This window comes from Heptranchias perlo, chromosome 21 (assembly GCF_035084215.1).
Source record: "Heptranchias perlo isolate sHepPer1 chromosome 21, sHepPer1.hap1, whole genome shotgun sequence".
Lineage (NCBI taxonomy): Eukaryota > Metazoa > Chordata > Chondrichthyes > Hexanchiformes > Hexanchidae > Heptranchias > Heptranchias perlo.
In genome coordinates this window covers 49872116-49900070 of record NC_090345.1, presented here as the reverse complement: position 1 = coordinate 49900070, position 27955 = coordinate 49872116, and the positions used below count along the sequence as shown (strand labels likewise).

Sequence of the window (27955 nt, the reverse complement as noted above, 5' to 3'; positions counted from 1 at the left end):
TGCAAGAAAATCAAAAAGTTGGTATGCAGGTGCAGCAGGTGATCAAGAAAGCCAACGGAATGTTGGCTTTTATTGCTAGGGGGATAGAATCTAAAAACAAGGAGGTATTGCTGCAGTTATATAAGGTATTGGTGAGACCGCACCTGGAATACTGCATACAGTTTTGGTCTCCATACTTAAGAAAAGACATACTTGCTCTCGAGGCAGTACAAAGAAGGTTCACTCGGTTAATCCCGGGGATGAGGGGGCGGACATATGAGGAGAGGTTGAGTAGATTGGGACTCTACTCATTGGAGTTCAGAAGAATGAGAGGCGACCTTATTGAAACATATAAGATTGTGAAGGGTCTTGATCGGGTGGATGCAGTAAGGATGTTCCCAAAGATGGGTGAAACTAGAACTAGGGGGCATAATCTTAGAATAAGGGGCTGCTCTTTCAAAACTGAGATGAGGAGAAACTTCTTCACTCAGAGGGTGGTAGGTCTGTGGAATTTGCTGCCCCAGGAAGCTGTGGAAGCTACATCATTAGATAAATTTAAAACAGAAATAGACAGTTTCCTAGAAGTAAAGGGAATTAGGGGTTATGGGGAGCGGGCAGGAAATTGGACATGAAGCTGAGTTCGGATCGGTCAATGCCCTGTGGGTGGCGGAGAGGGCCCAGGGGCTATGTGGCCGGGTCCTGCTCCGACTTCTTGTGTTCTTTAGATTAGTGGTTGGGATCAGATCAGCCATGATCTTATTGAATGGCGGAGCAGGCTCGAGGGGCCGATTGGCCTACTCCTGCTCCAATTTCTTATGTTCTTATGTTCTTATTATTAAACTAGAAAGAGTGCAGAAAAGATTTACTAGGATGCTACCGGGACTTGATGGTTTGACTTATCGGGAGAGGTTGGATAGACTGAGACTTTTTTCCCTGGAGAGTAGGAGGTTAAGGGGTGATCTTATAGAAGTCTATAAAATAATGAGGGGCATAGATAAGGTAGATCGTCAAAATCTTTTCCCAAAGGTAGGGGAGTCTATAACGAGGGGGCATAGATTTAAGGTGAGAGGGGAGAGATACAAAAGGGTCCAGAGGGGCAATTTTTTCACTTAAAGGGTGGTGAGTGTCTGGAACGAGCTGCCAGAGGCAGTAGTAGAGGCGGGTACAATTTTGTCTTTTAAAAAGCATTTGGACAGTTACATGGGTAAGATGGGTATAGAGGGATATGGGCCAAGTACAGGCAATTGGGACTAGCTTAGTGGTATAAACTGGGCGACATGGACATGTTGGGCCGAAGGGCCTGTTTCCATGTTGTAAACTTCTATGATTCTATGTGTGTTCCCATCGGATGGAGGAAATAGGTTTTCACTGCTCTGTTCCACTCTCTGGTGCTCCTCCTTCCCCCCCCCCCCCCCCCCCAATGCTATCCTCATCCAAATAAGCACAAGGGCATTAATTTGATCACAGCCAAGCCTGATCCTGTTCTTGCCCAGCATCCACGTGTGCTTTCCAGGAGCAGGGACTCGGGTTCTGTTTTCCTCCCTAGCCCTGAAGCACTGGGGCCAGTTGTCGCGCCTGAGAAGACTTCAGATCCTTGTGCTGTCGATAAGCATTTGTACCTGACCTTTTCCTCTCTTGTGCTGCAGTGAAGAAGTCTTTCCTGGGTCACAACAAGTCGCTGTGGGGCCCCCTGGAACTTGTGGAGAAACTCTGTCCTGAGGTTGGGGAGATCGCAGCCAGCGTCCGCGACTTGCCTGGGTTAAAGTAAGGATTTGGAAACACGGGAATATCTCTTAAAAACACAGATCGGGACAGTTCCGCTCCAACCCCCTGATCTTGGTAGGAGCAGCCTCGGCCTTAGCTGGGAGGGACAGTCAGCCGCTCCTCCTGGTTGCTGTGCAGTGATCCCTGTGGGAATGGATTAGGAATGAGGATATCAGGTTGGCTTTGATTGGCTGCAACATGAGCTGTTCAGGCTCCTGGAAATGTTATCTGGGGGGGTGGAGGCGGGGAAAGAGGCCAGACTCTTGGGGGGGGAGGGGGTGGAACGTCTGGACTCACTGGAATATTATCCCAGTGAGATGGTGGAGTCACAGTGACTTTGGGAGAGGAAAGAAAATTGGGAGTGTTTCTTTCGATAATTAGTACTCCTCACTAGCCACACATTCTGTGGATAAATGATTCATTTATGCTCCAAACTGTGGGGCAGATTGGACCATCACAGATAACTGCAAGTGTAAGATTGATGCAGGAGAGGCGTAGTGTCATGTAGGGATGTATTGAGTGGCATTGTGTTCATATAAATCAACTGGATATCAAAACTAAATGTAAGGTTCAAAATTGCTAATAGCACTAACATGGGGGAAGCAGTAGAAATGGGGAATACAGCAAAGGGTCTGCACAGTGTTGAGGTCAATTGGGCAGGTAATTGCAAGTATAGTTAAAATATATCTGGTACGTATGGAATGAATGGAATTGAATTCGTTCAGAAGGAGTTACTAGTGGATCTGGGAATAATCTGGAAGAAATATCTGGACAGTGTGCCCAACTAGTAAAATTTCTGGATGTACAGTGGAGTACAAGACTGAGACACTGCTGCTTTTAATGTCTTGTGACATGTCTTTGGCTCTGTAGTGCAACATCCTGTCCTGGATGATTCCTGCTTTGCATTGATTGGACACATTTAGCACGAAGTCTGCTAAAGCTCCTAGTTCTCTCTCAAATTCATTCTTAATTATTACTAGATGTCAGCTGTGGATCAGTGTTTCACTCTCGCCTGAGTCAGAAGGTTGTGGGTTCAAGTCCCACTCCAGAGACTTGAGCATATAATCTAGGCTGACACTCCAGTGCAGTACTGAGGGAGTGCAGCACAGTTAGAGGTGTGCTGCCTTTAGAATGAGATGTTTAACTGAGGCCCTGTCTGTCCCCTCAGGTGGATATAAAAGATCCCATGGCACTATTCAAAGAGCAGCAGGGGAGTTCTCCCCGATGTCCTGGCCAATATTTATCCCTCAACCAACATCACTTCAAAACAGATTATCTGGTTATTATTACATTGCTGTTTGTGTGCAAATTGGCAGCCGCATTTCCTACATTACAACGGTGACTACACTTCAAAAGTACTTCATTGGTTGTAAAGCGCTTTGGGACGTCCTGAAGCCGTGAAAGGCGCTATATAAATTTTTACAGCACCATTCATGGAGTACTTGTGTTGTCCATTTTTCCTTCGTGTGTCTGTTCCTTACTCCCTTTTTATCCCTCCCCTTGTTTGGTTCCAGCCTAACCTATCCAATTGTAGCCAGAGAATCACCTGCCAATGGCTTCTGTTCCCACTCCCGCATCATTGCCTCTTGTGTTCCCCAAGGATCTATCCTTAGCCCCCTCTCTTTCTCACCTGCATGCTGCCCCTTGGTGACGTCATCCGAAAACACGTCAGGTTCCACATGTAAGCTGACGACACCCAGCTCTACCTCACCACCACCTCCCTCGACCCCTCCACTGCCTCTGATTTGTCACGCTGCTTATCCGACATCCAGAATTGGATGAGCAGAAATTTCCTCCAATTAAACATTGAGAAGACCGAAGCAATTGTTTTCAGTCCCTGCCACAAACTTTATTCCCTAGCCACGACTCCATCCCTCTCCGCTGTCTGGGGTTGAACCAGACCATTCGCAACCTTGGCGTCCTATTTGACCCTGAGATGAGCTTCCGACCCCATGTCCACTGTATCACCAAGACTGCCTACTTCCACCTCCGTAACAGCGCCTGCCTCCGCCCCGCCTCGACTCATCTGTTGCTGAAACCTTCATCGATGCCTTTGTTACCTCCAGACTTGACTATTCCAACGCTTTCCTGGCTGCCCTCCCACCTTTCACCCTCCATAAACTTGAGCCCATACAAAACTCCGCTGCCCCTATCCTAACTCGCACCAAGTGCCATTCTCCCATCTCCTCTGTCCTTTTTGATTAAGCTTTCCTCCACTATGCTCTCTGGACCTTGATTTTCTCTCAGGTGATTTTGATTTTGGTAGCTTTTGCCTGTGCATCTCATGACCAACCTTTTTAGGAAGGCGCGCTCCTTATAACTCCTGCTGCTCTATTTAAATTACCTGCTGCGCTGAGACTGCTCAGGGCAAATTATGAGACTGGAGCTCATGGTGATTCCATTGCCTGTTTCCTCAGTTACATCTGATCTGCTGAAACTTCGGTAAGTGACCACCCAGGTGTCAGTGGATTCCTTGCTCCTTTCAAAAATAGGATTGTGAACGCCCTCCTGGGATAGAGCCACGTCAGTGGGTCAGACGTAGCTGACCAGAGGGAAGGGACTTGGGAGAGTTGAGCTATTAGGGGATGGGCTGGTATTAGGTCAGTGGGCTTTGGTGGGAATGTTTGGGTATGAGAGGAATGGGGTATTAGAGCTTTGCTGTGGTACGGGAGGGATGAACTATGATGGACTGAATGACCATCCAGGTCGGGAGTGCTAAAGACACATCCTGTCTGGGTGGGCTGGAGGTCATAGCTGGAGCCAGAATGGTGGACATGACCCAACTGGTGCTGCCAGCCACTGTTTCTGTTTGTCCCTGATGGTGTCCAGTGGCTCGAGAAAGCAGCCCCGCACCCCCTCGACTCCCCTCCCTTCTCGCCTGAGGGCAGGTTTGTTGCCTCCGACAATACTGGTGTTGCTTTGTTTCCCGAGTTGCCTCCAATGGTGCCCTTGATGTTGGACTTAACACTGTGAAGAGGTTCTGTCTAGTGTACTTCATTCAGTTATGGTAACATAGACAGAAAAAACTTGCAATTATGTAGCGCCTTTTATGTCTGCTACATACCCATCAAACACTGCCAGGGCAAGTACAGCATGGGTTAGATACAGAGTAAAGCTCCCTCTACACTGTCCCATGAATGTGCATTATGTCAGTGTTAGGCTTGCCCCACTACTTGGATGTTGAAATGTCACACACCAGCTGTGCTGGAGCCTCCCCATGAGTTCACTGTTTGTGCCCCGGTTGTGAGTAGTTTGTTCCATGGCCTGTAGTCACCACGACTTCTGAAGACGCCACAAACTGATTTTATTTTGAAACCTTGTGGCTGCATAGAGGGAGGAGACATTCATCCCACCGGTGTGGGAGTAAACCGGTACCTTAGCCGAAAGGCCTGTCCCATCCCACCATGCCACTCAGTTCCTTTTCGTTGTTAGAGAAGAAGGAAGCGATGAGTAGCTGACCGCTGTGACCTCTCTCACTGTGCAGGACCCCTCTGGGAAGAGCCCGCGCTTGGTTACGGCTCGCCATGATGCAGAAGAAGCTGGCGGATTACCTGCGATGCATGATCATCAGGAAGGACCTGTTCAGGTGTTTCTCTTTTGTCTTGTCTGTAGAACAGTGAGAGGATTGTGAGGGTGTTTCCATGTGATCCCCAGGCACCGTTAGCATGGTGGGAGGTACCGACTGGGTGCAAATCTGAGCAAGTTAAATCAACAGCTCGAGATTTAGACTCCGCTATTTCTCGGTTCATTCCCTGGGGGTCGGCGAGCCTCCGACGGGCTGCTCCCTGGGGGTCGGCGTAGAATTAATCTTAATTTGAAACTGTTGATTTTTGACTTAATAAAAGCTGTTGTGCTGGATCAGTGGGAACAGGCACCACCCAGTATGACACTCCGACCAACTGACGGGGCAGGTTCCTGCGATGCACTGGGGCAGCAGTTGGGGCCTCACTTGGTGTCCGGTGTGTGGGCTCCCGTTTAGTGGCCTCTGCTGGAAGGTACATGTGGGGCCTGATCAGCCTGGGCCCTGAAGGTTAGTGTTCAGGTGCTGAAGAACTGCTGTCTGTCTGTGTGTGTGTGTCCGTCCATCCCCCGAGGTCTGTGTCCCTGTTCTGTATTCTGTGGTTAGTATTTCTAAACAGGTTCCACATTTTGTCCCACCTCGTCCTCTAATGTTGGTAGGTCCAGTTTCCTGAACTCATCCCTCAAACCTTTGACTTTGAATGTTTCTATTGAGCCCATTCTCTTTCCACCTTACAACCCACCATGGTCTGGTTACTGCTACCAGGATGTCTATCTCCTGGTTGAGTCTGACCTGCTGTCCTATCTCCTCGTTAGCTGGTTTCCGATGGACTGCTACCTCTCCAGTGTTCATTCCACTCAATCTGAAATCTTGTCCCTGGCCTCTTCTACCACTCTGAGATAAATTAGCTCTCTCGCTGGCCCCACCACCTCGCGCTCGCGTTGTGTGGGTAGTTAGTAAAAGTGAAATGTTGTTAAGCAGACAGTTTGGACTGTAGCAGTGTGATCTGATCTGTCTGAGAGAAGGGGCACTAGATCACCATATTGTTCACTGCTTTGGTTCCAGTGAGTTTTATGAGGATCATGCGGTGATGATGGAAGAGGAAGGAGCAGTGATTGTTGGACTTCTGGTTGGACTCAATGTGATCGATGCTAACCTGTGCGTGAAGGGAGAAGACCTGGATTCCCTGGTAAGGCTGCTCTCTCTATTTGTGTGAGACAAATCGGTCAGAAATCCACAGCCAGTATTGCTGTGTCTCTTGCTGGATCGGATCATGTTGGGCTACCAGCTCACTCCTCCCCACCCCCACAGCCCCTCGGTTTTCTCCCTGTCTGCTCCTGAAGGTGCCGTCTCTCACTGGGATGCTGTTCCTGAAGGTGCCGTCTCTCACTGGGATGCTGTTCCTGAAGGTGCCGTCTCTCACTGGGATACTGTTCCTGAAGGTGCCGTCTCTCACTGGGATACTGTTCCTGAAGGTGCCGTCTCTCACTGGGATACTGTTCCTGAAGGTGCCGTCTCTCACTGGGATACTGTTCCTGAAGGTGCCGTCTCTCACTGGGATACTGTTCCTGAAGGTGCCATCTCTCACTGGGATTCTGTTCCTGAAGGTGCCGTCTCTCACTGGGATACTGTTCCTGAAGGTGCCGTCTCTCACTGGGATGCTGTTCCTGAAGGTGCCGTCTCTCACTGGGATGCTGTTCCTGAAGGTGCCGTCTCTCACTGGGATGCTGTTCCTGAAGGTGCCGTCTCTCACTGGGATGCTGTTCCTGAAGGTGCCGTCTCTCACTGGGATACTGTTCCTGAAGGTGCCGTCTCTCACTGGGATGCTGTTCCTGAAGGTGCCGTCTCTCACTGGGATGCTGTTCCTGAAGGTGCCGTCTCTCACTGGGATACTGTTCCTGAAGGTGCCGTCTCTCACTGGGATTCTGTTCCTGAAGGTGCCGAATGAGCAGAAAGGGATTTACAAAGTAGTACTTGGGACAGCTAGATTTGATCTCTACTCTGGGAACTCTAATGTAAATAACCTGAAGTGGTGGCTTATTTAGCAAGTCATTTAACATAAGTTAGACACATTACTGCGTAAATGGTCAAGGGTCCTGTCAGCACTTTGCGACCCTGGCTAGGTGACATTCTTTGTGTGAACCCAATGTCAGCAACCTATTTTACATAAGGTCCGTCAAAGCTTGGTGATCCTATCATTATCCGGCATCTATACGTTTGCAATTTCCATCGGGGTAGTGATTAGAAGCAGGAACCCAGTTCAGGTAGAGCAGGTCAGGCTCAAGAAGGAGATGGTAGAGCAGATCAGACTCAACCAGAAGATAATACAGCAGGTTAGAGACAACCGGGAGATGGTAGAGCTGGTCAGAAATAGACATCCTGGTAGCAGTAACCTGGTGGCAGGTTTTGAGGGATGAGTTCAGGAAACTGGACCTAACAACATGTTAGAGAAGGAGGTTGGAAGAAAAGTGGAACCTGTTTAAAAATACTAAACACAGACTACTGACCAGGTACATAGCACTCGGGAAAGGTAATGGGGGAAAAAGAGTGATCAGGGCAACAACGGAATTCACTGTCCCTAAAGTATAAAGAATGGTGAATTGAGACAAATATAAAAACAAGGTAAAGGAGGTTAAGAAACTGTTGGGAGTTAAAATAGAAAATGAGGTTAGGATAGCAGGACAGAATCTACCATGGAGGGTGAATGTCTGGAGGGAGGGGTAATAGAAATTTCAAATCAGGTGGTCACTGATTGGCTGAGGATCCCATCTGTTAATTTGGTAAAGTATTAGAAGGTGTCATGATAGAGGAGAGCTATCGATGTTTACAGCTCAGAACGGCTCATTAAGCCCATCGTGTCCTGTGCTAACCTAATCCTGCTGCCCCACTCTCTCCCCATATCCCTGTATCAATCCCAAACTAATCTCACTGCTCCACTCTCTCCCCATATCCCTGTAACAATCCCAAACTAATCTTACTGTCCTGTGCTCTCCTAAAGTCCTGTAACTTCCTCTGCTTCAAATATTTATTCTATTTTCCCTTAAAAGATGCAGTGGTCTCTGCCTCAAATGCACCCTGTGGCAAAGCATTCCCTACTCCAACAACCTTCTATGCAAGGACATTTTACATGCAGACCTGCCTGAAAGATGTTCCACTCCTACAGTTTATGCCTCAGCTCCCTTGCTTTTGCTGCAGCCTTGCTGGCTAGGGATGTAGTCTTTTATGTGAGAGAGAACTTGATTGTAAAGGAAATGGATCCATCAAGTCTTGCTGGCTAGTGTGTGATCAGGATGAGGCATGACGTAGAATCCTGCCCCCAAATCCCTTGGGTGGGGTCAGCTACAACTACTCCCTTCACCGCGTCATGTCTTGTGCTGCCCAGGATCCCTCGCACAGTTAGATCCCAAGTGCCGTTGGTGTAACTTTGCCATGGTTGGTCAGGCAGGATCTTCCCCTTCTGAATCTAAACTGACTGCTGTAACTAGGTTCAAGTTTATACCTGACGATTCCATTACTTTACACAGGATTGAAGTAAGATTAATGGGTCTAATAATGTCTGTAGTTTCCCATGACTCTTAGCACCTTTTTTAGCTGGTTTCTGTTGGACTGCTGCCTCCCCAGTATCCAGTGACTCAATCTGAAATCTTGTCCCTGGCCTCTTTTACCACTCTGGAATAAATAGCATTGATCCCTGTTATTGTTTTTGATCTCTTTCAGCCTACCAAGGACTTCCCTCATTTATATTGGAGTTATTAATTTTGTCTGTTGCTCGTGTTTCCCTTGGAAGTCATTCAGAATATTTACTATCTGTCCTTTGTTTCAAGCCCATTTTATGGTTTTCACCTCTTCTGTCTGCTCTCGTACTGTGTTGGTCCTGAAAGAATTTCTCACTGTTAAATGTGGCTGTGCAGCTAAGCTTTTTTCCCCGAGGTGTCTCTTTACCTTTCCGATCACCCTTTATTGTGTTTCTGCAATGTTTTGTATTCATCCCAATGAAGTTCTTTTCTCCTCTTTTTCCCTCCCCCCAATTTCTCAGCAGGATTTATGAGGTCATTTTTCCTCTTTCACATTTGATTATTAATCTGCCATATTAAGTCTGCATTTGTGGGTTTTAAGCATGTATTTATCCTGCATGGTCAACATTATACCTTTAAAGGTGTTCCACATGACCTCGACTAAAAGTTTTTGCCTGTATGCTGGAGTTGTTAGGTTGTAAGCAGGAAGGACAGCACGTTAAAGTTCCGTAATCCCCGTTGTCCAGTGAACCCATGTGCTAAATTGCAACGAGCAGTTTACCGCAGTGATTGTTCAGGTGCTTCAGCCCAAATTCTGTTTCATGTTTGATTGTTTACTAATAATTCAGAAGCTTTCAAAGAAAAACTATATTGTCCCCTTCTTTAAACCTTGATATCTGTGCCAAGTTACGGGCAGTTCCTGGCTACAAGTATCAGTGCTCATTAACATGAAATGCAGCCTTTGTCTATTTGATCTGTCGTGATTGACACATCAGCACCCAGGGATCCTCCGAGTGGATGATTATTGCAGGGGTTAGGTCATAGAATCTTACAGTACCGAAGGAGGCTGTTCAGCCTATCGTGCCAGTGCCGGCTCTTTGAAAGAGCTGTCCAATTTAGTCCTACACCCCAGCTTTTTCCCCATGACCCTGCAAATTATTCCTCTTCAAGTACATGTCCAATTGACTTTTGAAAGTTCCTGTGGAATCTGCTTCCACCACCCTTTCAGGTAGTGTGTTCCAGATCTTCACAATCCTTTGTGTGAAAAAATGTCTCCACATTTCCCCTCTAGTCCTTTTGCCAATTATTTTAAATCTATGACCTCTGGTTACTGACCCACTTGCCAGTGGAAACCGTTTCTCCCTACTTTATCAAAACCTCATTATTTTGACTACCTCTATTAGGTCTCCCCTTTTAGCCTATTATTAGTCATTAATAGAACTGGTATTGAAGTAAGTGAAATGGAAGAGTCCCTCCCTTATCTGTATAAACTGGGAAGTTTGAGAGTCTAGAATACTTGCCACATCCCGGGGGTCTGATGGATCAAAGCACGAGTTGGTGCTGCACTGAGCCTTTCAGACTAGAAGGTCCTGGCTTTGATTATTGGCCAGTCAGGTACAGGTGGTGGCAGTGCCCCTGGATCAGGGAGGGTAAATCAGCTGCGGTTCCCTCTCCTGATCACAACCCAGAGACTCTTCGTTGAAAGCGAACGTGGGTGAGGATGGGGTGGGGCTCTGCTGTGACTCCTTCCCCCACCCTGCCTGAATAAGCTGCTGGAACTCACTATCCAGCTCACCGATGGGAAGGTGGGCGGGACATGTGAAACGGTCACCCAGCAACACTCAGCACCTTCAGGAGGGGGAGAACACTGTGCACTGAATCTAAGGGCCGTTATTCTGATGGCAACTGGAACCAAAGCCTGTCCGTGGGCTGGATCCGTGAACATGGTCACATCTGATTCTCACTTCTTTTCCAGGTTGGAGTCATTGACTTTTCCTTCTACCTAAAGAATGATAATGACAACAACGGGTACTTTGAAAGGTAATTATCTCAGCCATGAAACTCAAACTGCTGATTGCATGTTCCTGTGGGAAGGTTGGAACGGTTCTCAGTGAGAAGAACTGCCCACAGTTAACTGCTTCTGTGCCACTTTTCCAATAAACGTTTCCTAAGGTCCCCCTGCTTAGTGGTGAAGGTACTGGCCCTGGAGAATCACTGGCCCACACAGAGGGAAGCTCCTGGTGTGTTCCCTGGTTGGTGGTGGTGGACGATCTCTCGGGGGAGGGAGTGGGAGCAGTCCAATGATACAATGGACTTCAGTGTGGTGAGGCAGTGAGGAGGGATATCGTCCTACTCTCCCTCCTGTGGAACCTGTGCTGTGGGAACATTGTGTAAGATTGCAGAGTTGAAGGTTTAGTGGTGATGCACTTGGTCCCGGAGAGTGGTTTGAATTCACCCTCCTACCTCTTGATGTAAAACCAGTCCATGGAGTGTCAGTATTTGGTATTTGTTGCTCTGATGCTCTGAATTGTGCTCCCTTTCATTCAGAGATGGACAGGTTGCTGCTATGCTGGATCAGAAGAACTATGTGGAGGAGCTCAACCGACAGCTGACGTAGGTTTCTCTCTAAATGTTTGATCCCCTCTACCGTGGTATTATTGGGCTCGTGCTGAAGAAGGCAACGCTCTCGGTTTGTTTATAGAATAGCAGAATCACAGAATGGTTACAGCACAGAAGGAGGCCATTCGGCCCATCAAACCTGTGCCGGCTCTTTGTAAAATCAATCCAGTTAGTCCTACTCCCTCGCTCTTTCCCCATAGCTCTGCAAATTTTTTCCCTTCAAATATTTATCCAATTCCTTTTTGGAAGCCACAATTAAATCTGCTTCCACCATGCTTTCAGGCAGCACATTCCAGAACCTAACTACTCACTGCGTTTTTTTAAAAAAAGTCTTTCCTCATGTGGCCTTTGGTTCTTGATCCTTCCATCAATGGGAACAGTTTCTCTTTTTATTTATCTAAACCTGTCATGATTTTGAACACTTCTATCAAATCTCCTCTCAACCTTCTCTGCTCCAAGGAGAACAACTCCAGCTTCTCCAGTCTATCCACGTAACTGAAGTCCCTCATCCTGGAACCATTCTAGTAAATGTATATTGAAGACTTTTGATTTAAAAGGGCTGTAACCATATGTAAACTGCATTTGAAGTTGGGTATAAATTCACTTTCTCCAGTCACAAGGCCACTTGTTCTGAATCTTGTTTGTATCTGTTTCTGCCCCTACAATTCTTTAATAATATATAAAACTGTTGGAAGTTAGAAATGCAGCAGTGGTGTATTAGCGTATCTCTGACATGTTTTATTTAACTAATCAGACCCCAGTCACCTTCCCATTAGGTACTTACCACTGCGAAATAAAAGGATCAAATGCTCGCGAGGGTTATAACTTAGCACCTGGCATCGAAACGAATCGTAAGTGTATCATTCAATGTAGGTGATGTGACAAGATATTCAGATTGAAGTTATGTCCAAGTTATAATGGTACATGGAATTAAGGGGAATGTGGCCACAGGGATAGAGAGCAGGTTAGAGGGGGGGAACACAAAGGGTGGGGCAAAGGAAATGTCTCTGGTTGGGACCAACCTTATTTACTATGTAAAGGATAATGATCTGAAGTGAGAGAAGTGTGTTGCCATTTGCTGATGACACCAGTGGGGGTGATTGGAGGATTGTGAAAGACTGAAGGAGGGCATAGATAGGCTGCAGGGTGGAGCATGAGGTGATAAGGCCATAAAAAGGCAGGCGGAAGTTTTCGGTATCTGGAGGCCTGGAATACAAAAACAAGGAATTAATATTTTACTGGTACAAGACCCGAGTTAGGTCTCAGAATATTGTGTACCCTGTTATCAGATGGATATAAAGTAGAGCAGAATGTGCAGCATGGATTGAGCAGGGACAACGGATTAGTTAGGAACAGAGATTAGAAAAGTTATATCCGTTAACATTAGAAGTTGACCTGATAGAGGGCTTCAAGATTGTGAGGGGGTACGGAAGGGTAAATAGTGATGGATTGATTCCAGTTATGATTGAGATCATTATTCTGTGTTCAAAGAATAGGGTGGAAAAATGTCTTTACCTATGACCCTGGAGTCATACCCAGCACAAAGGAAAATGGTAGTGGTTGTTGAAGGCAAATCGTCTCAGCCCCGGGACATTTCTGCAGGAGTTCCTCAGGGCAGTGTCCTAGGCCCAACCATCTTCAGCTACTTAATCAATGACCTTCCCTCCATCATAAGGTCAGAAATGGGGATGTGCGCTGACGATTGCACAGTGTTCAGTTCCATTCGCAACCCCTCACATGCAGCAAGACCTGGAAAACATCCAGATTTGGGCTGATAAGTGGCAAGTAACATTTGTGCCAGACAAGTGCCAGGCAATGACAAAAGAGTGTCTAATCACCTCCACTTGACATTCAATGGCATTACCATCGCCGAATCCCCCACCATCAACACCCTGGGGGTCACCATTGATCAGAAACTTAACTGGACTAGCCACATAAATACTGTGGCTACAAGAGCAGGTCAGAGGCTGGGTATTCGGCACCGAGTGACTCACCTCCTGATTCCCCAAAGCCTTTCCACCATCTACAAGGCACAAGTCAGGAGTGTGATGGAATACTCTCCACTTGCTTGGATGAGTGCAGCTCCAACAACACTCAAGAAGCTCGACACCATCCAGGACAAAGCAGCCCGCTTGATTGGCACCCCATCCACCACCCTAAACATTCACTGCCTTCACCACCGGCGCACTGTGGCTGCAGTGTGTACCATCCACAGGATGCACTGCAGCAACTCGCCAAGGCTTCTTCAACAGCACCTCCCAAACCCGCGACCTCTACCACCTAGAAGGACAAGGGCAGCAGGCGCATGGGAACAACACCACCTGCACGTTCCCTTCCAAGTTACACACCGACTTTGAAATATATCGCCGTTCGTTCATCGTCGCTGGGTCAAAATCCTGGAACTCCCTTCCTAACAGCACTGGGAGAACCTTCACCGCACAGACTGCAGCGGTTCAAGAAGGCGGCTCACCACCACCTTCTCGAGGGCAATTAGGGATGGGCAATAAATGCTGTCCTTGCCAGAGGCGCCCACATCCCATGAACGAATAAAAAAAAACATGGAGAGTGCCTCGAATGGTGAATATTCTGCCACAAACCTTTGTTGATGCAAAAAGTCCATTAAGTCTTTTTACGGAAAAGGAATTGGATAGTTAATCAGGTGATTCAGAAACTAAATTAGAGCAGAAAAGGTTATGGGGAGATTTAATAGAGATGTTCAAAATTGAGGTTTTGATAGATTTAATAAGGAGAAACTGTTTCCACTGGCAGGAGGGTCAGTAACCAGAGGACGCAGATTTAAGGTGATCGGCAAAAGAACCAGAGGAGACATGAAAAAATTTTTTTACGCAGAGTTATTGTGATCTGGAATGCACTGCCTGAAAGGGTGGTGGAAGCAGATTCAGCAGTAACTTTCAAAAGGGAATTGGATAAATACTTGAAGGAGAAATATTTGCAGGGCAATGGGGAAAGAGACTAAATGGATAGCTCTTTCAAAGAGCCGGCACAGGCACAATGGGCCGGATGGCCTTCTGTGCTGTAAGATTCTATGATTCTATAATTGTCAGCCGTGGCTCAGTGGTAGCACTGTTAGTTCTAAGTCAGAAGGTTGTGGGTTTAAGCCTCACTCCAGAGACTTGAGCTCGTCATCTAGGCTAACACTTCAGTACAGTACTAAGGGGGTGTTGCACTGTCCGGTGGGGTGGGGGGGGGGGGTGGGTGTCTTTCGGATGAGACATTAAATCGAAGCCCCGTCTGCCCTCTCAGGTGGACATAAAACATCCAAAGGCACTATTTCGAAGAAGAGCAGGGGAGTTCTCCTGGGCAGGTAATTGCAAGTATAGTTAAAATATATCTGGTACGTATAGAATGAATGGAATTGAATTAGTTCAGAAAGAATAACAAGTGGATCTGGGAATAATCAAAGTGTCGCTTCCAATATCTGGACAATGTGCCCAACTAGTAAAATATCTAGATGTACAGTGGAGTACAAGACTGAAGCACTGCTCCTTTGAATGGGGAACAGTTTGCAAGACATTAAAAGTATCATTATTACTTGTTTTACTGACGCAGAATTCTACTTTTGCCCATTCTTATCAATGTTCCTTTGTGGTTCCTTTGGTCCCCAATGATTTTCTGTGCCTTCTGTTTTAGTATCGTCTCTGGTCCTATATCCAAATCATTGAAGTACACTGAACAGAAACAGTCCAAAAACAGAACCCTGTGGGACATAGCTACCCACCAGTACTGGACACAATATTCATGGTCCTGTACAGTTTGAACATAGGAACAGGAGGAGTCCATTCAGCCCCTCGCGCCAGTTCAGCAATTCAATTAGATCGTGACAGAACTGTACCTCTTTACCCGCCTTTGATCCATATCCCTTGATCCCCTTACCCGACAACCCAACAATCTCAGTCTTGAAAATTTCAATTGACCCCCAGCATCCACAGACTTTTGGGGGGAAATGGAGTTCCAGATTTCCACTACTTGTCGTGTGAAGAAGTGCTTTCTGACATCATTCTTGAATGGCCTCACTAATGTTAAGATTATGCTCCCTTGATCTGGATTCCCCCACCAGAGGAAATAGTTTCTCTGTATCTACCCTATCTAATCCCTTTATCATTTTAAACAACTCGATTAGATCACCCCTCAACCTTCTAAATTCAAGGGAACACAAGCCTAGTCTATGCAACCTGTCCTAGTAACTTAACCCTATAAGCCCTGGTATCAGCTTAGTCACTTCTATTTTCCTATTTTGGCTCTAGTGCAACATCCTGTCCTGGATGATTCCTGCTCTGCACCAGTTGGACACGTTTAGCATGAAGTCTGCTAAAGCTCCTAGTTCTCTCAAATTCATCCTTAATTATTACTAGGTGTCAGCTGTGGCTCAGTGTTTCACTCTCACCTCTGAGTCAGAAGATCTTGGGTTCAAGTCCCACTCGAGAGACTTGAGTATATAATCTAGGTTGACACTCCAGTGCAGTACTGAGGGAGTGCTGCACAGTCGGAGGTGCCGTCTTTCGGATGAGATGTTTAACCGAGGCCCTGTCTGCCCCTTCAGGTGGACATAAAATCCTGGAACTCCCTACCTAACAGCACTGTGGGAGAACCTTCACCACACAGGCTCCAGCGGTTCAAGAAGGCGGCTTACCACCACCTTCTCGAGGGCAATTAGGGATGGGCAATAAATGCTGGCCTTGCCAGCGACGCCCACATCCCATGAATGAATTTTTAAAAAATCTCATGGCACTATTCAAAGAAGAGCTGGGAGTTCTCCCTCGTATCCTGGCCAATATTTATCCCTCAGCCAACATCAGTAAAGCAGATTATCTGATCATTCCTCTCATTGCTGTTGGTGTGCAAATTGGCTGTTGCGTTTCCTACATTACAACAGAGACTTCATTGGCTGTAAAGTGCTTTGGGACGTCCTGAGGTCGTGAAAGATGCTTTATAAATGTGAGTCTTTCTTTCTCTCTCGTTATTCTGGTTGTCAAATGACTGCCCTTGTTTCATTTAGGGACTTAGGAACAGAAGTAGCCCATTTAGCCCCTCGAGCCTGTTCTGCCATTTAATTAGATCATAGCTGATCTGTACCTTGATTCCGTTTACCCACCTTTGCTCCATATCTCATGGTACCCTTATCTAATAAAAATCTGTCGTTCTCAGCCTTGAAAGCTACAATTGTCACAGCATCCACAGCTTTATTGGGGAGAGTTCCAGATTTCTACTACCCTTTGTGAGACGAGCTGCTTCCTGATTTCACTCCTGAATGACCTAGCTTTAATTTTAAGATTGTACACCTTGTTCTGGATTCCTACCAGCTTCTCTGTATCTACTCTATCAAATCTTTTTATCATTTTAAACATTAAAGGGTGATCTATTTGAGATCTTTTAAACTCAAGGGAATACAAGCCTATGCAACTTGTTGTAATTTAACCCTCTAAGGGCTAGTATCATTTTGGTGAATCTGCATCCCCTCCAAGGCCAATAAATCCTTTGAGGTTCGGTGCCCAAAACTGAACGCAGTATTCCAGATGGGGTCTGACAAGCTCTATACAACTGTAGCATAACTTCCTCCCCATTGTACTTTTCTTTGAAGTGTCATTGGAAATGCACACCAGACATTATGTTGGTTTGTGTTACGTTACCAGCAAATTTCCCCTGAATACAGAGAAAGGTTTGTGTGCAAAGTAGCTTAGGGTAAGCCGGAGGTGGTGCTGTTTTATAAGAACAGGAACGTTATACCATATAGACCAGGATGAAGTATAAATCGTTGGGGGCACAGCCGTAACTTGGTTTTTTGATGACAGTGTCACAAAGTTACGTTCAAAGTCAGAGATTGACATGTATTAGAAGGTTGGGTTTCCAGCTCTTAGTCAATGTCATTGTTTTATATATCACCTGGTCCTTCAGTAAATCAACTTTGTGGTTCCGTCTGTGGACTCCCTTATGGAACCTTGCTGTCAGCTTCAGTTGTCTTCTAATCCTGGCGAAGCTACTTTGTACACAAACCTTTCTCTGTATTCAGGTGGTGTTTAGAGTCAGGAGAGATTACTCACAGTGGCAGTACACCGTACAAGTTTACTTGTATTGGATTAACATTTAATGGGGATGAAATTGGTGTTGGGCGGTGGCGAGAAACGGGTGGCAGCGAATTGATGGCCCAGTTTTCTGTTCTATTTACGTCAACGAAAAAGAAAATTGTGCGGAGTGTAAAACATGCTGTTGACTCTCGCCCCCTCTCCCCCTCGGTTTCTCGCCTCCTCTCCTCCTGCGCGCCCCCCCCCCCCCCCCGGTTTCTCACCCCCTCTCTCTCTCTCCTCCCATCCCTGTTTCTCGCCCCGCTTTCCCCCCCCCCCCGGTTTCTTGCCCTTTTTTTCCCCCCCCCACCCCACACCAATTTCACCCCTTAAAACTTATACTTTTGCACAACTGCTTGGAAGGTTTTGTCAACTTCTCTTTGACCTCTTGGTCCTTTTGTTCGGCTCTCTTCCCTTCTGCCCATCAGTTCTCGTTTGGTTCCCTTCTGGCTTTTCTCTCAAATCTCACTCAGACAATCCGCTATCTGGGATTAGACCATAGTGTCCAGTTAAGAAGGGCTCAGAGTTGTGTGTCCCATCAATTTTGACAAGTGCAGGAATTTAAGGAACATGACACATACAGGAAGTGCACGCTTTACAAGACTCTGAAGGCCTATTTGGTGCGATGGCCAGTGGAAACGTGGTTGGGTGGGACTTCTACCCACCTAGCTGAACCAGTGCTCACCCCAACAGTGATCAGCTTCATTCGAATAATGATGGCAAGCCCTCTGTGTACACTCTCCTCTGATTACCAGCTTTAAAGTGACTGCAAGAGCCCCAAACTTTGAGGCATTAGCAGATGTTCTGGTACAATGAGGAGGGACACCCTGTTTGGGATTCAGGGGAGGAGGTCGGCTAAGGGAACTGCCCAGGCACAGTGGAGGGAGATGACCTTGGCTGTGCATACCATGTCCACAACCCTCATGGCTGTTCAGTGCCGCAAGACGTTTAATGACTCTAACCAGGTCAGGCTAGGTAAGAGACTACCACACCTTCCTCGGGGGGGGGGGGGGTGGGGGGGAATCCGCCACCCCCTTCATGTGGGGGTGATGTCCCCTCGGGAGATGTCTGGCTGATGAGTCTTTGGACTCAGTGGATGTGCATTTGCACTGCAACTGTAATTATGTCCTGCATTTACACAACAGTGCCAGTGCAAAATAAAATTGATTTGCACCAACACTGCAGTAACAGTGTGAATGCAGGGCACAATCTGATAAGTGGAGGGATTCTGGATTTACTTGACACCAGGCTAGTGTTGGTACGGAGGTGAGTGCTAACACTAAATTAGTATTTTGATTCTCGCTCTCCGGGAGCACGTACAGAGATCCGGGTGTGCACTTCCCATGATTTTTAGGAAAAGGTTGGAGTAAAGTTACCCGTGGCTTAAACACATCCTATATTATTGCAGCCCAGCTAACTTCCAGCCAACCCACAGCGTAGCCTTTGATATAAATAGATATATTTATACAATTCTGTTTCTACATTACAGTTCGACAGTCGGCAGTCTGCAGGGCAGAGTGGATTCACTTGAGAAAGCAAACTCTAAACTAATTGAAGAGGTACTAATTTTAAATTTAAAAGTTACTTAAAAATGTTTTAATTTTTAAATGTTTAAATATTCAGCCACACCTAACGGAGAGATTTTACAATCTAACCAGTGAGTAAAGTCAGTTGATGCTGGTACCTGCGTACTGCCGATATTGGAAAATGTTGACCGGCCTTTTGTTTCTTTGGAGGTGATGTCTCATACTGGGCTATAGTCTCACACTAGTAACCTCTGTCTCATACTGGGTTATAGTCTAACATTAGTACCCTCTGTCTCATTCTTCGTGTGAGAGCTGAATGGTGCGTGTCGGTCTGCTATTTAACCATGGAAGGCATCACAGCGGAGGCTGATCCCATCCTTGCTCAGTATTTGTCATGAACTTTCCAGAAGGGGTCACTACGGATTGAGCAGGCGCTGAATTTCTTCCTCCTGCCCAGTCGAGGGGAGTTGAGACCAGAGTTAACAGATGCTTTTTAAATAATGTGGCTGTATTAGTTCAGGGGGCACCAGCAATGTTGAAACTGAGCGAGATAGCCCAGAAGCTCCCGATACACATCGGTCACTTGGGGTCCTATAGTTGGCTTCAGCGCCCCTGGACAGGGCAGGGGAATATTCACTCGGGGTTCCATCTCCAGTCCAAACACAAGTCCGTGTTTGTAGACATTACACAGAATGCACAGCACTGAAATGGGCCATTCAGCCCAACTGGTTTATGCTCCACGAGTCTCCTCCCTCCCTATTTCATTTAACCCTATCAGCATATCCTTCTATTCCATTCTCTCTCGTGTTTATCTAGCTTCCCCTTAAATGCACCTGTGCTTGTCGCCTCAACTATTGGTGGTAGCGCGTTCCACATTCTAACCACTCTTGGTAAAGTTTCTCCTGGATTCCCCATTGGATTTATTAGTGACTAAGTTATATTTATGGCCCCTAGTACTGGTCTCCCCTTCAAGTGGAAACATCTTTTCTACATCTACCCTATCAAACCCTTTCTTAATCTTAAAGACTCTATCAGGTCACCCCTCGGCCTTTTTTCTAGAGAAAAGAGCCCCAGCCTGCTCAATCTTTCCTGATAGGTAGAACCTCTGTTCTGGTATCATCCTAGTAAATCTTTTTTGCACCTTCTCCAGTGCCTCTATATCCTTTCTATAATATGGACACCAGAACTGTTCACAGTATTCCAAGTGTGGTCCAACCAAGGTTCTACACAAGTTCAACATAACTTCTCTGCTTTTCAATTTATCCGACTAGAAATGAACCCCAGTGCTTGGTTTGCTTTTTTTATGGCCTTAATAACCTGCATCACTACTTTGTGATTTGTGTATATTTGCCCCAGATCCCTCTGCTCCTCTATCCTTTTTAGACTCTTATTATCCAAGTCATATGTGGCCTCCTTATTCTTCCTATCAAAATGTACCACCTCATACTTAGCTATATTGAAATTCATTTGCCAATTACACACCCATTCTGCAAGTTTATTAATGTCTTCCTGTATTTTGTTGCAGTTCTCCTCAGTATTAACTATACTCCTCAATTTGGTAGTGTGTGTAAATTTTGAAATTGTACTTCCGATTCCAGAGTCCAAATCGTTGATGTAAATGGTGAACAATAGTGGTCCCACATTGGGTGAGTGTAGTCTGACGATATGCTGCAGGTTGTGTGCAGACACCTGCATTCATAGCCCACATGCACATCAGTCCCTGCCAGCATCTTGGGGTCATCCCACTGTGAGGAGCTGCCTGAGGGAGAGGGAGAGGGAGAGGGAGAGGGAGAGGGAGAGGGAGAGGGAGAGGGAGAGGGAGAGGGAATCCCTGGTGTAGTGTGGGCCTCTACCCCTGGGAGTATGGGAGTAATCCTGATGTAGCGTGGACTGGCACACAGCTCAAACTTTCTAAAGGCAACTGAAGAGTGACTCAATGCTATGCGGTCAGGCTGGCCTAGGCTAGGGTCTGTGTGTGGGGTCTGGGGGTCTGTTTATGGTGCACCCTGTATTTTATGAAACTCCAGCCCCATATTTACTTCAGGTTGTGGGAAATGAGGGGTAATGAACAGGAGTGCATAGCGACTGTGCGAGACTCCGTTCCTTGCAGCAGGACCGCAGCAAACACTGATACCAGTGTACAACGGTGCTGATTTTTGACTCTCTCCATAGTTAGCAATCGCAAAGAACAGTATCATTCGATTGCAAGAAGAAAACCATCAGTTTCGGAATGAAAATATCCAGATGTTAATGAAAACCCAGCAACACCTGGAGGTAGGTGTGAGTACTAGAATCTGCACATTCAAGAATACAAGATAAGGATAGAAAAAGGCATTGGAGACAATGCCTGCCTCCCGGCGTTCCCGTCTGATCGCCCCCTCCGGCGCTCCCGTCTGATCGCCCCCTCCGGCGCTCCCGTCTGATCGCCCCCTCCGGCGCTCCCGTCTGATCGCCCCCTCCGGCGCTCCCGTCTGATCGCCCCCTCCGGCGCTCCCGTCTGATCGCCCCCTCCGGCGCTCCCGTCTGATCGCCCCCTCCGGCGCTCCCGTCTGATCGCCCCCTCCGGCGCTCCCGTCTGATCGCCCCCTCCGGCGCTCCCGTCTGATCGCCCCCTCCGGCGCTCCCGTCTGATCGCCCCCTCCGGCGCTCCCGTCTGATCGCCCCCTCCGGCGCTCCCGTCTGATCGCCCCCTCCGGCGCTCCCGTCTGATCGCCCCCTCCGGCGCTCCCGTCTGATCGCCCCCTCCGGCGCTCCCGTCTGATCGCCCCCTCCGGCGCTCCCGTCTGATCGCCCCCTCCGGCGCTCCCGTCTGATCGCCCCCTCCGGCGCTCCCGTCTGATCGCCCCCTCCGGCGCTCCCGTCTGATCGCCCCCTCCGGCGCTCCCGTCTGATCGCCCCCTCCGGCGCTCCCGTCTGATCGCCCCCTCCGGCGCTCCCGTCTGATCGCCCCCTCCGGCGCTCCCGTCTGATCGCCCCCTCCGGCGCTCCCGTCTGATCGCCCCCTCCGGCGCTCCCGTCTGATCGCCCCCTCCGGCGCTCCCGTCTGATCGCCCCCTCCGGCGCTCCCGTCTGATCGCCCCCTCCGGCGCTCCCGTCTGATCGCCCCCTCCGGCGCTCCCGTCTGATCGCCCCCTCCGGCGCTCCCGTCTGATCGCCCCCTCCGGCGCTCCCGTCTGATCGCCCCCTCCGGCGCTCCCGTCTGATCGCCCCCTCCGGCGCTCCCGTCTGATCGCCCCCTCCGGCGCTCCCGTCTGATCGCCCCCTCCGGCGCTCCCGTCTGATCGCCCCCTCCGGCGCTCCCGTCTGATCGCCCCCTCCGGCGCTCCCGTCTGATCGCCCCCTCCGGCGCTCCCGTCTGATCGCCCCCTCCGGCGCTCCCGTCTGATCGCCCCCTCCGGCGCTCCCGTCTGATCGCCCCCTCCGGCGCTCCCGTCTGATCGCCCCCTCCGGCGCTCCCGTCTGATCGCCCCCTCCGGCGCTCCCGTCTGATCGCCCCCTCCGGCGCTCCCGTCTGATCGCCCCCTCCGGCGCTCCCGTCTGATCGCCCCCTCCGGCGCTCCCGTCTGATCGCCCCCTCCGGCGCTCCCGTCTGATCGCCCCCTCCGGCGCTCCCGTCTGATCGCCCCCTCCGGCGCTCCCGTCTGATCGCCCCCTCCGGCGCTCCCGTCTGATCGCCCCCTCCGGCGCTCCCGTCTGATCGCCCCCTCCGGCGCTCCCGTCTGATCGCCCCCTCCGGCTGTCAGGGGGTGGCGGCGTGAGGGTGGATGCTCCTTTCCAACTATATTCTTGCAGCTCTTCCCTGCTGCTGCTCTCCTGTCTCATAGAGCTTGTTATCTGTTTAGCTGGTGAAACTGGATGTTTCGGCAGAGCTGGAGACTTACAAGGACAGTCGGCAGGGGCTGGATGACATGTACAGTGAGGCCCGCAGACAGCTGAGAGAGGAGTCCCGTGTACGTCAGGTGTGACATCTTTCGCTGATTCCCCTTCAGACTGTGGATTTCTGTGGGTGGTGGTTGTGGTTTGAATATGATTCACACTGCAGTCATAGGCTGGCTGCTGGCTCCAGTTATCCCTCTCCCAGCCCAGGGGTGAGTAACTGAGCTCTGGGGGTGAACTTCTGGGTCATCGTCATACATGGCCTCCATCAGGTGCCTCTCTGAGTTGGTGCCTAAGAAATGGTAAGTTGGGGTGAAGGAGGGGCATGTCTGCTCAAATGGATCAAATCTGATGCTCCCTTCTGTCACACTACAGCTAATCTGATTGCATTCTGAGAATTCCTCAATTCCACGTTGATTAAACAGCCCAGTGCAGCAGGATGAATGGGTTAAGCATCGGGGAGCTGCTGGGGTCCTGAGCAGGAGTCTAGGAACAGTTAGCAGAGTGAAGGCATGGCCAAAGAATCTGGTTTTGCGGAGGCTTTTTAATGTGGGGAGGAACGTTGTAAGGTGGATGGGTTTAGGACTGGGAATTGAGTGTAGGTGCACTGCAGTCGATAGTGATGGAGGAATTGATGCACAGTGGAGTGGAGTCAAGAGTGGAACATCAGAATATGATCCATGACCTTTTGGCGGAGAGCACTCCAGATTTCCACTACCCTTTGTGTGAAGTGGTGCTTCCTGACATCACTCTTGAACGGCCTGGCTCTAATTTTAAGGTTATGCCCCCTTGTTCTGGACTCTACCACCAGAGGAAATAGGTTCTCTCTACCCTATCAACTCCTTTTTAACTTTTTTAAACAGCTCAGTTATATCACTGCTCAATCTCTTATACTCAAGGGAATACAAGCCAAGTTTATGCAACCTGTCCTCATAATTTAACCCTTTTAGCCCCGATATCATTCTGGTGAATCTGCGCTGCACCCCCTGCAAGGCCATTATATCCTTCCTGAGGAGCGGTGCAGAGAACTGAATGCAGTACTCCAGATGTGGTCTAACCGGAGCTTTATACAACTATAACCTAACTTCCACCCCATTGAGATAAAGGCCAGCAATCCATTGTACAACTGGAGGAGATATCTAGATAAAGATCACTTCTAATGGGTACATTTAATTGTGTTATTGTGAAATATGTAAGTTTTTAAAAATATTTTTTAATTTTAAAACCTTATTTTGGACATTAGAAATTTCAGTTACTGGGGAAAATGGACAAAGTTTTCTTTTGAAAAGCTGAGTGATCAGATTGGCTTATCAATGAACCGTGAGAGTAAAATGTTTACATGTTGGATTGGGTTTTGCCATTAAAGATGTTTCCATAGGAATTTGTATATTTTATTCATTCTTAGGATGTGGATGTAGTTGTCAAGGCTGGCATTTATTGCCCATCCACAGTTGCACTAAGTGAGTGGTGGTGGGCCGCCGTGCAGTCTGTGTGGTGAAAGTGTTATTCTTTGTGGTGGTTTGATACAACTGAGTGGTTCGCTAAGCCACTTCAGAGGGCAGTTAACCATGTTGGTGTGAGACTGGAGTCCCCCATAGGCCAGACCGGGTAAGGATGGCAGGTTTCTTTCCCTAAAGGGCATTAACGAACCAGTTGGATTTTTATGACAATCCGACAGCTTCATGGTCACTTTTACTGAAGTCAGCTTTTTATTTCCAGACAGATTTTCAATATTAAATGTTCACATAGCAAATGTGATTCAAATCGTGACACAGAACCATGAGCAGGATTTTTAATATATGGACCAGTCAGTGTCCAGTGCGGTTGCACTAGAAGAGTTGTGGCCAAGTGTAGTGTTCAGGGGCAGTATAATTAGAGGGCAGGGGCTGATTGGAGCAGGTCATGCAGATTTATAATAAGATCTATATTAGAACAGAGGGAAATTGGGCCGAGGGGATTGAACAGAACCTGTCTGGTTTTCATTGGATTTTACTTCATTTAAATACAGTGGGTTCAACACAGGACTCTCCCAACCTGAAATTCCTCTGGGCACTCAGCCCAATCAGTGAAGACAATAAACCTACCCCATTATATTAAAAATCTTAAACTCTGCATGCTCTTCCTGCCAATGTTTTCATTTTAATTTGTTATGACCATATTTATAATGGGAGGTTCCGATATAAACTTGTGACATTGATTACACCCTCCCACCGCCTGATTTCCTGTTGTCACAATTTTGATAACATTTTTATGTCAACATTGAACATTGAAACGGTCTATGTAAACATTTTCTAATGGTATTGTTTAGTGAGAATGGATTTCTTAGTTAGAATGTTGAAAATCCATTTCCTCGGTGAGTAGCTGGTCCCGGGTTCAATTTCTAGGCTGTCTAGAGTTAGCTGTTATAACCTAGAGTAGCAGCAAGAGTGCAGGGAGAATGATGACATGGCTGATCCTTACTTTGTTCACTAGCAGGATGTGGAGAGTGACCTGTTGGTGCAGATCAGCATGAAGCAGGAGATGGAGCTGGCCATGAAGCTGCTGGAGAAGGACATCCATGAGAAGCAGGATGCACTGATCAGCCTTCGGCACCAGCTCGAGGAGGTGAAGGCCATTAATGTGGAGATGTTTCAGAAGCTGAAGGTAAGCTGCTTTGTGTCGGAAGCTGCTGCTAAAATAGCAGTGTGGGATTTAAAAATTAATTTCAAAATGGTTTACTGTAGATACTGAGACAACTACTGAATATCTGATTTAATAACCTGTGGGTACTAGTGATTTTCTAAAAACCATTCGATCTCCCGTGCTGTTGCACATAGCAAGTTGAGACAAAGTATAGTCTTCAGGTTAAGTGGGGTTAGAGGGCAGGAGATAACTGGAGCAGGGTAATTCAGATCCGATTTAAGCTCCTACATTCATAGGAACACACAAATTTCTGGACACAATTCTTATTCACCTACCATCCTGGTAGTCACATGATACATCGATAATGGAGTTGTCAACTAATCAAAGCAATCAATCTCCATCAATGAGTCTACAACAGGCGAGGAAAACCCCCAGTGGTGGAGAGCTTTGGGAACCAGTGGTCCAAAGTCACCTGTTCCTCCCAAGCACGTTACACTTACCACATGCCACGTCTTAAATTATGCCAAAATGTTCTTTTCTGAAAGAAATCTATCTAATTTGCATTTGAATGAATCAATACTATCTGCTTCCACTGTCTCACTTGGGAGCCTGTTCTGTAGATTGTCCACTCGCTCACTGAAATATTGTTTCCACAGATTTGTTTTAAGTTACCCCCCTTCAAATGCAGGCCATGTCCTCTGGTTTTACTGTTCTGGACAAGGTGGAATAGCTTGTCATGGTCGACATTATCTAGTCCCTTTTTAGAATCCTGAAAAGAGCAAAGTAACACCCCTCAACCTTCTGTTTTCTAGTGAGAACATGCCCAATTTACATAATCCAATCCCTCAATCCCTCAATCATCTGGTTGCTCTCTTCTGTAACCTTTCAATAGCTGAAATCTTTTTGTACTGTGGTGAACTGTGTACAATATTCTCAGTGTGGTCACACCAATGATTTATAAAATGGCAGGATTTTAGTGGCTCAGTATTGATCTTTTATACATCTGATTTGCTTCACTCACTGCCACCGATCATTGTTGTGATAGCTTCATTTTATTGTCAATCAGGACCTTTCATTTTCTATGTACATTTTTTTTTCCATTTAAGTAATAGTCCCTTCCTGGATTTTGTTTTGTCCCCATGTGAAGCGCTTTGCATTTATCTACATTCCCAAGTATAATATTTTATATAATACTTCGATTTTTATATGGTTTATAATTAAATAGCAAGATTTAGGGCAACTTGGGGCAGAGAGAAGTAGAGCTGGTTGGAGCAGGAGTTTTGCTGTGGTACAGGCTGAGGAGCTGGAGACACACTATAGCAGCACCACTGGCAGGTGGTGTAATTACAGTGTGACCAGTTCACAGAAGCACTCCCCATTATAAATGTGGACATAGGGAAACAATTAACACAAGTGTGATTTCAAAACATGATAACATAAAGTCAGATTCTGTAGGGAAGAAGTGTATGCAGATGTAAAATTTTAATATAATCCTTGATGACCCTTCTGTCCTGAAGCTACTGGATTACTGGTACCATGGGCACTGGATGCGTTCTCTGTTTGTCTGTGTCTCTCTATCTCTTCCTCCACCCTCTTTCTCTCTTTTTCCCCCCCCCCTCCCCCCCCCCAGCATCCTGAGACACTGCCGGGCCCCTGACGGCTGAACTTGCCATACTCGCACATGGTGATTACATTTCCCTGCCCCCTGTCTGTGAAGAATTCCACTTGCAGTGCCTGACTGAGGTTCAATGCCATATTCCAGTTTTGTATATATTGGTGTCGGGCCTACACTAACCATCTGCTGCATCGATTTGCTGCAAGTATTTGCTGTTGGGAAATGGGGCATTTTCTCTAGTGTTAGTCCTGGAGGCAGCTTCAACTATGGAGAAGGTGGAGGTCTGTGTGTGATTGGAGCAGAGTGAGATTTATCTAGTTTTTTGGAAACTGTTCTTCTTTCTTAGCATTGTTTCCACTTTTCCAACTACGTCAATTCTCAGAGCTTGGAGATTGATTCTCATTCCCACCATATTCTGTAACATATTGATGTATTTCATTGGAATCTAGGGTTCTGAAGATGGTTGAAGCAAAAAAGTGAGATGATGAGTCGTCTGGAAGAGAAGACCAAGCAAGTCACTGCTGCAATGAAACGGATGGAGCAAAGGTACAACATCCCAGTGAATAATGGGTCCATTTCCTCCCCTTCACGAGGCTTGCTGGGAATCTGTCCGACAGGCAGTGGCTGGGCTCCTTGTTCTTCACCGACACAGCTCTTCACGTGTCACTGCCGCCAGTCAGACTGTGCAGGCAACTGAGCCCGGCCCTCGTGTGTGTGTGTGTGTGTGTCTGCACGCGTGTGTCTCGGGGGTGGGGGGGGGTTCCCCGCGCGTGTGTCGGGGGTGGGGGGGGGGGGGGTTCCCCGCGCGTGTGTCAGGGGGTGGGGGGGGGGTTCCCCGA

At 47.6% G+C, this 27955-nt stretch overlaps 1 protein-coding gene across 1 annotated transcript in view; it reads left to right on the top strand.

Annotated features, from left to right (window-relative positions):
* The window catches only part of LOC137340225 (RUN and FYVE domain-containing protein 2-like), a 43989-nt gene extending 16163 nt beyond the window's left edge, over positions 1 to 27826 (top strand). Inside the window, 11 exon segments of the mRNA XM_068002641.1 lie at positions 1626 to 1743; positions 5228 to 5329; positions 6329 to 6452; positions 10754 to 10818; positions 11326 to 11391; positions 18967 to 19036; positions 21176 to 21277; positions 22846 to 22962; positions 25355 to 25522; positions 27566 to 27578; positions 27581 to 27826. Coding sequence (XP_067858742.1) covers positions 1626 to 1743; positions 5228 to 5329; positions 6329 to 6452; positions 10754 to 10818; positions 11326 to 11391; positions 18967 to 19036; positions 21176 to 21277; positions 22846 to 22962; positions 25355 to 25522; positions 27566 to 27578; positions 27581 to 27813 — 1178 coding nt within the window. The 3' untranslated portion in view covers positions 27814 to 27826.
* The last annotated feature ends 129 nt before the right edge of the window (positions 27827 to 27955 follow it).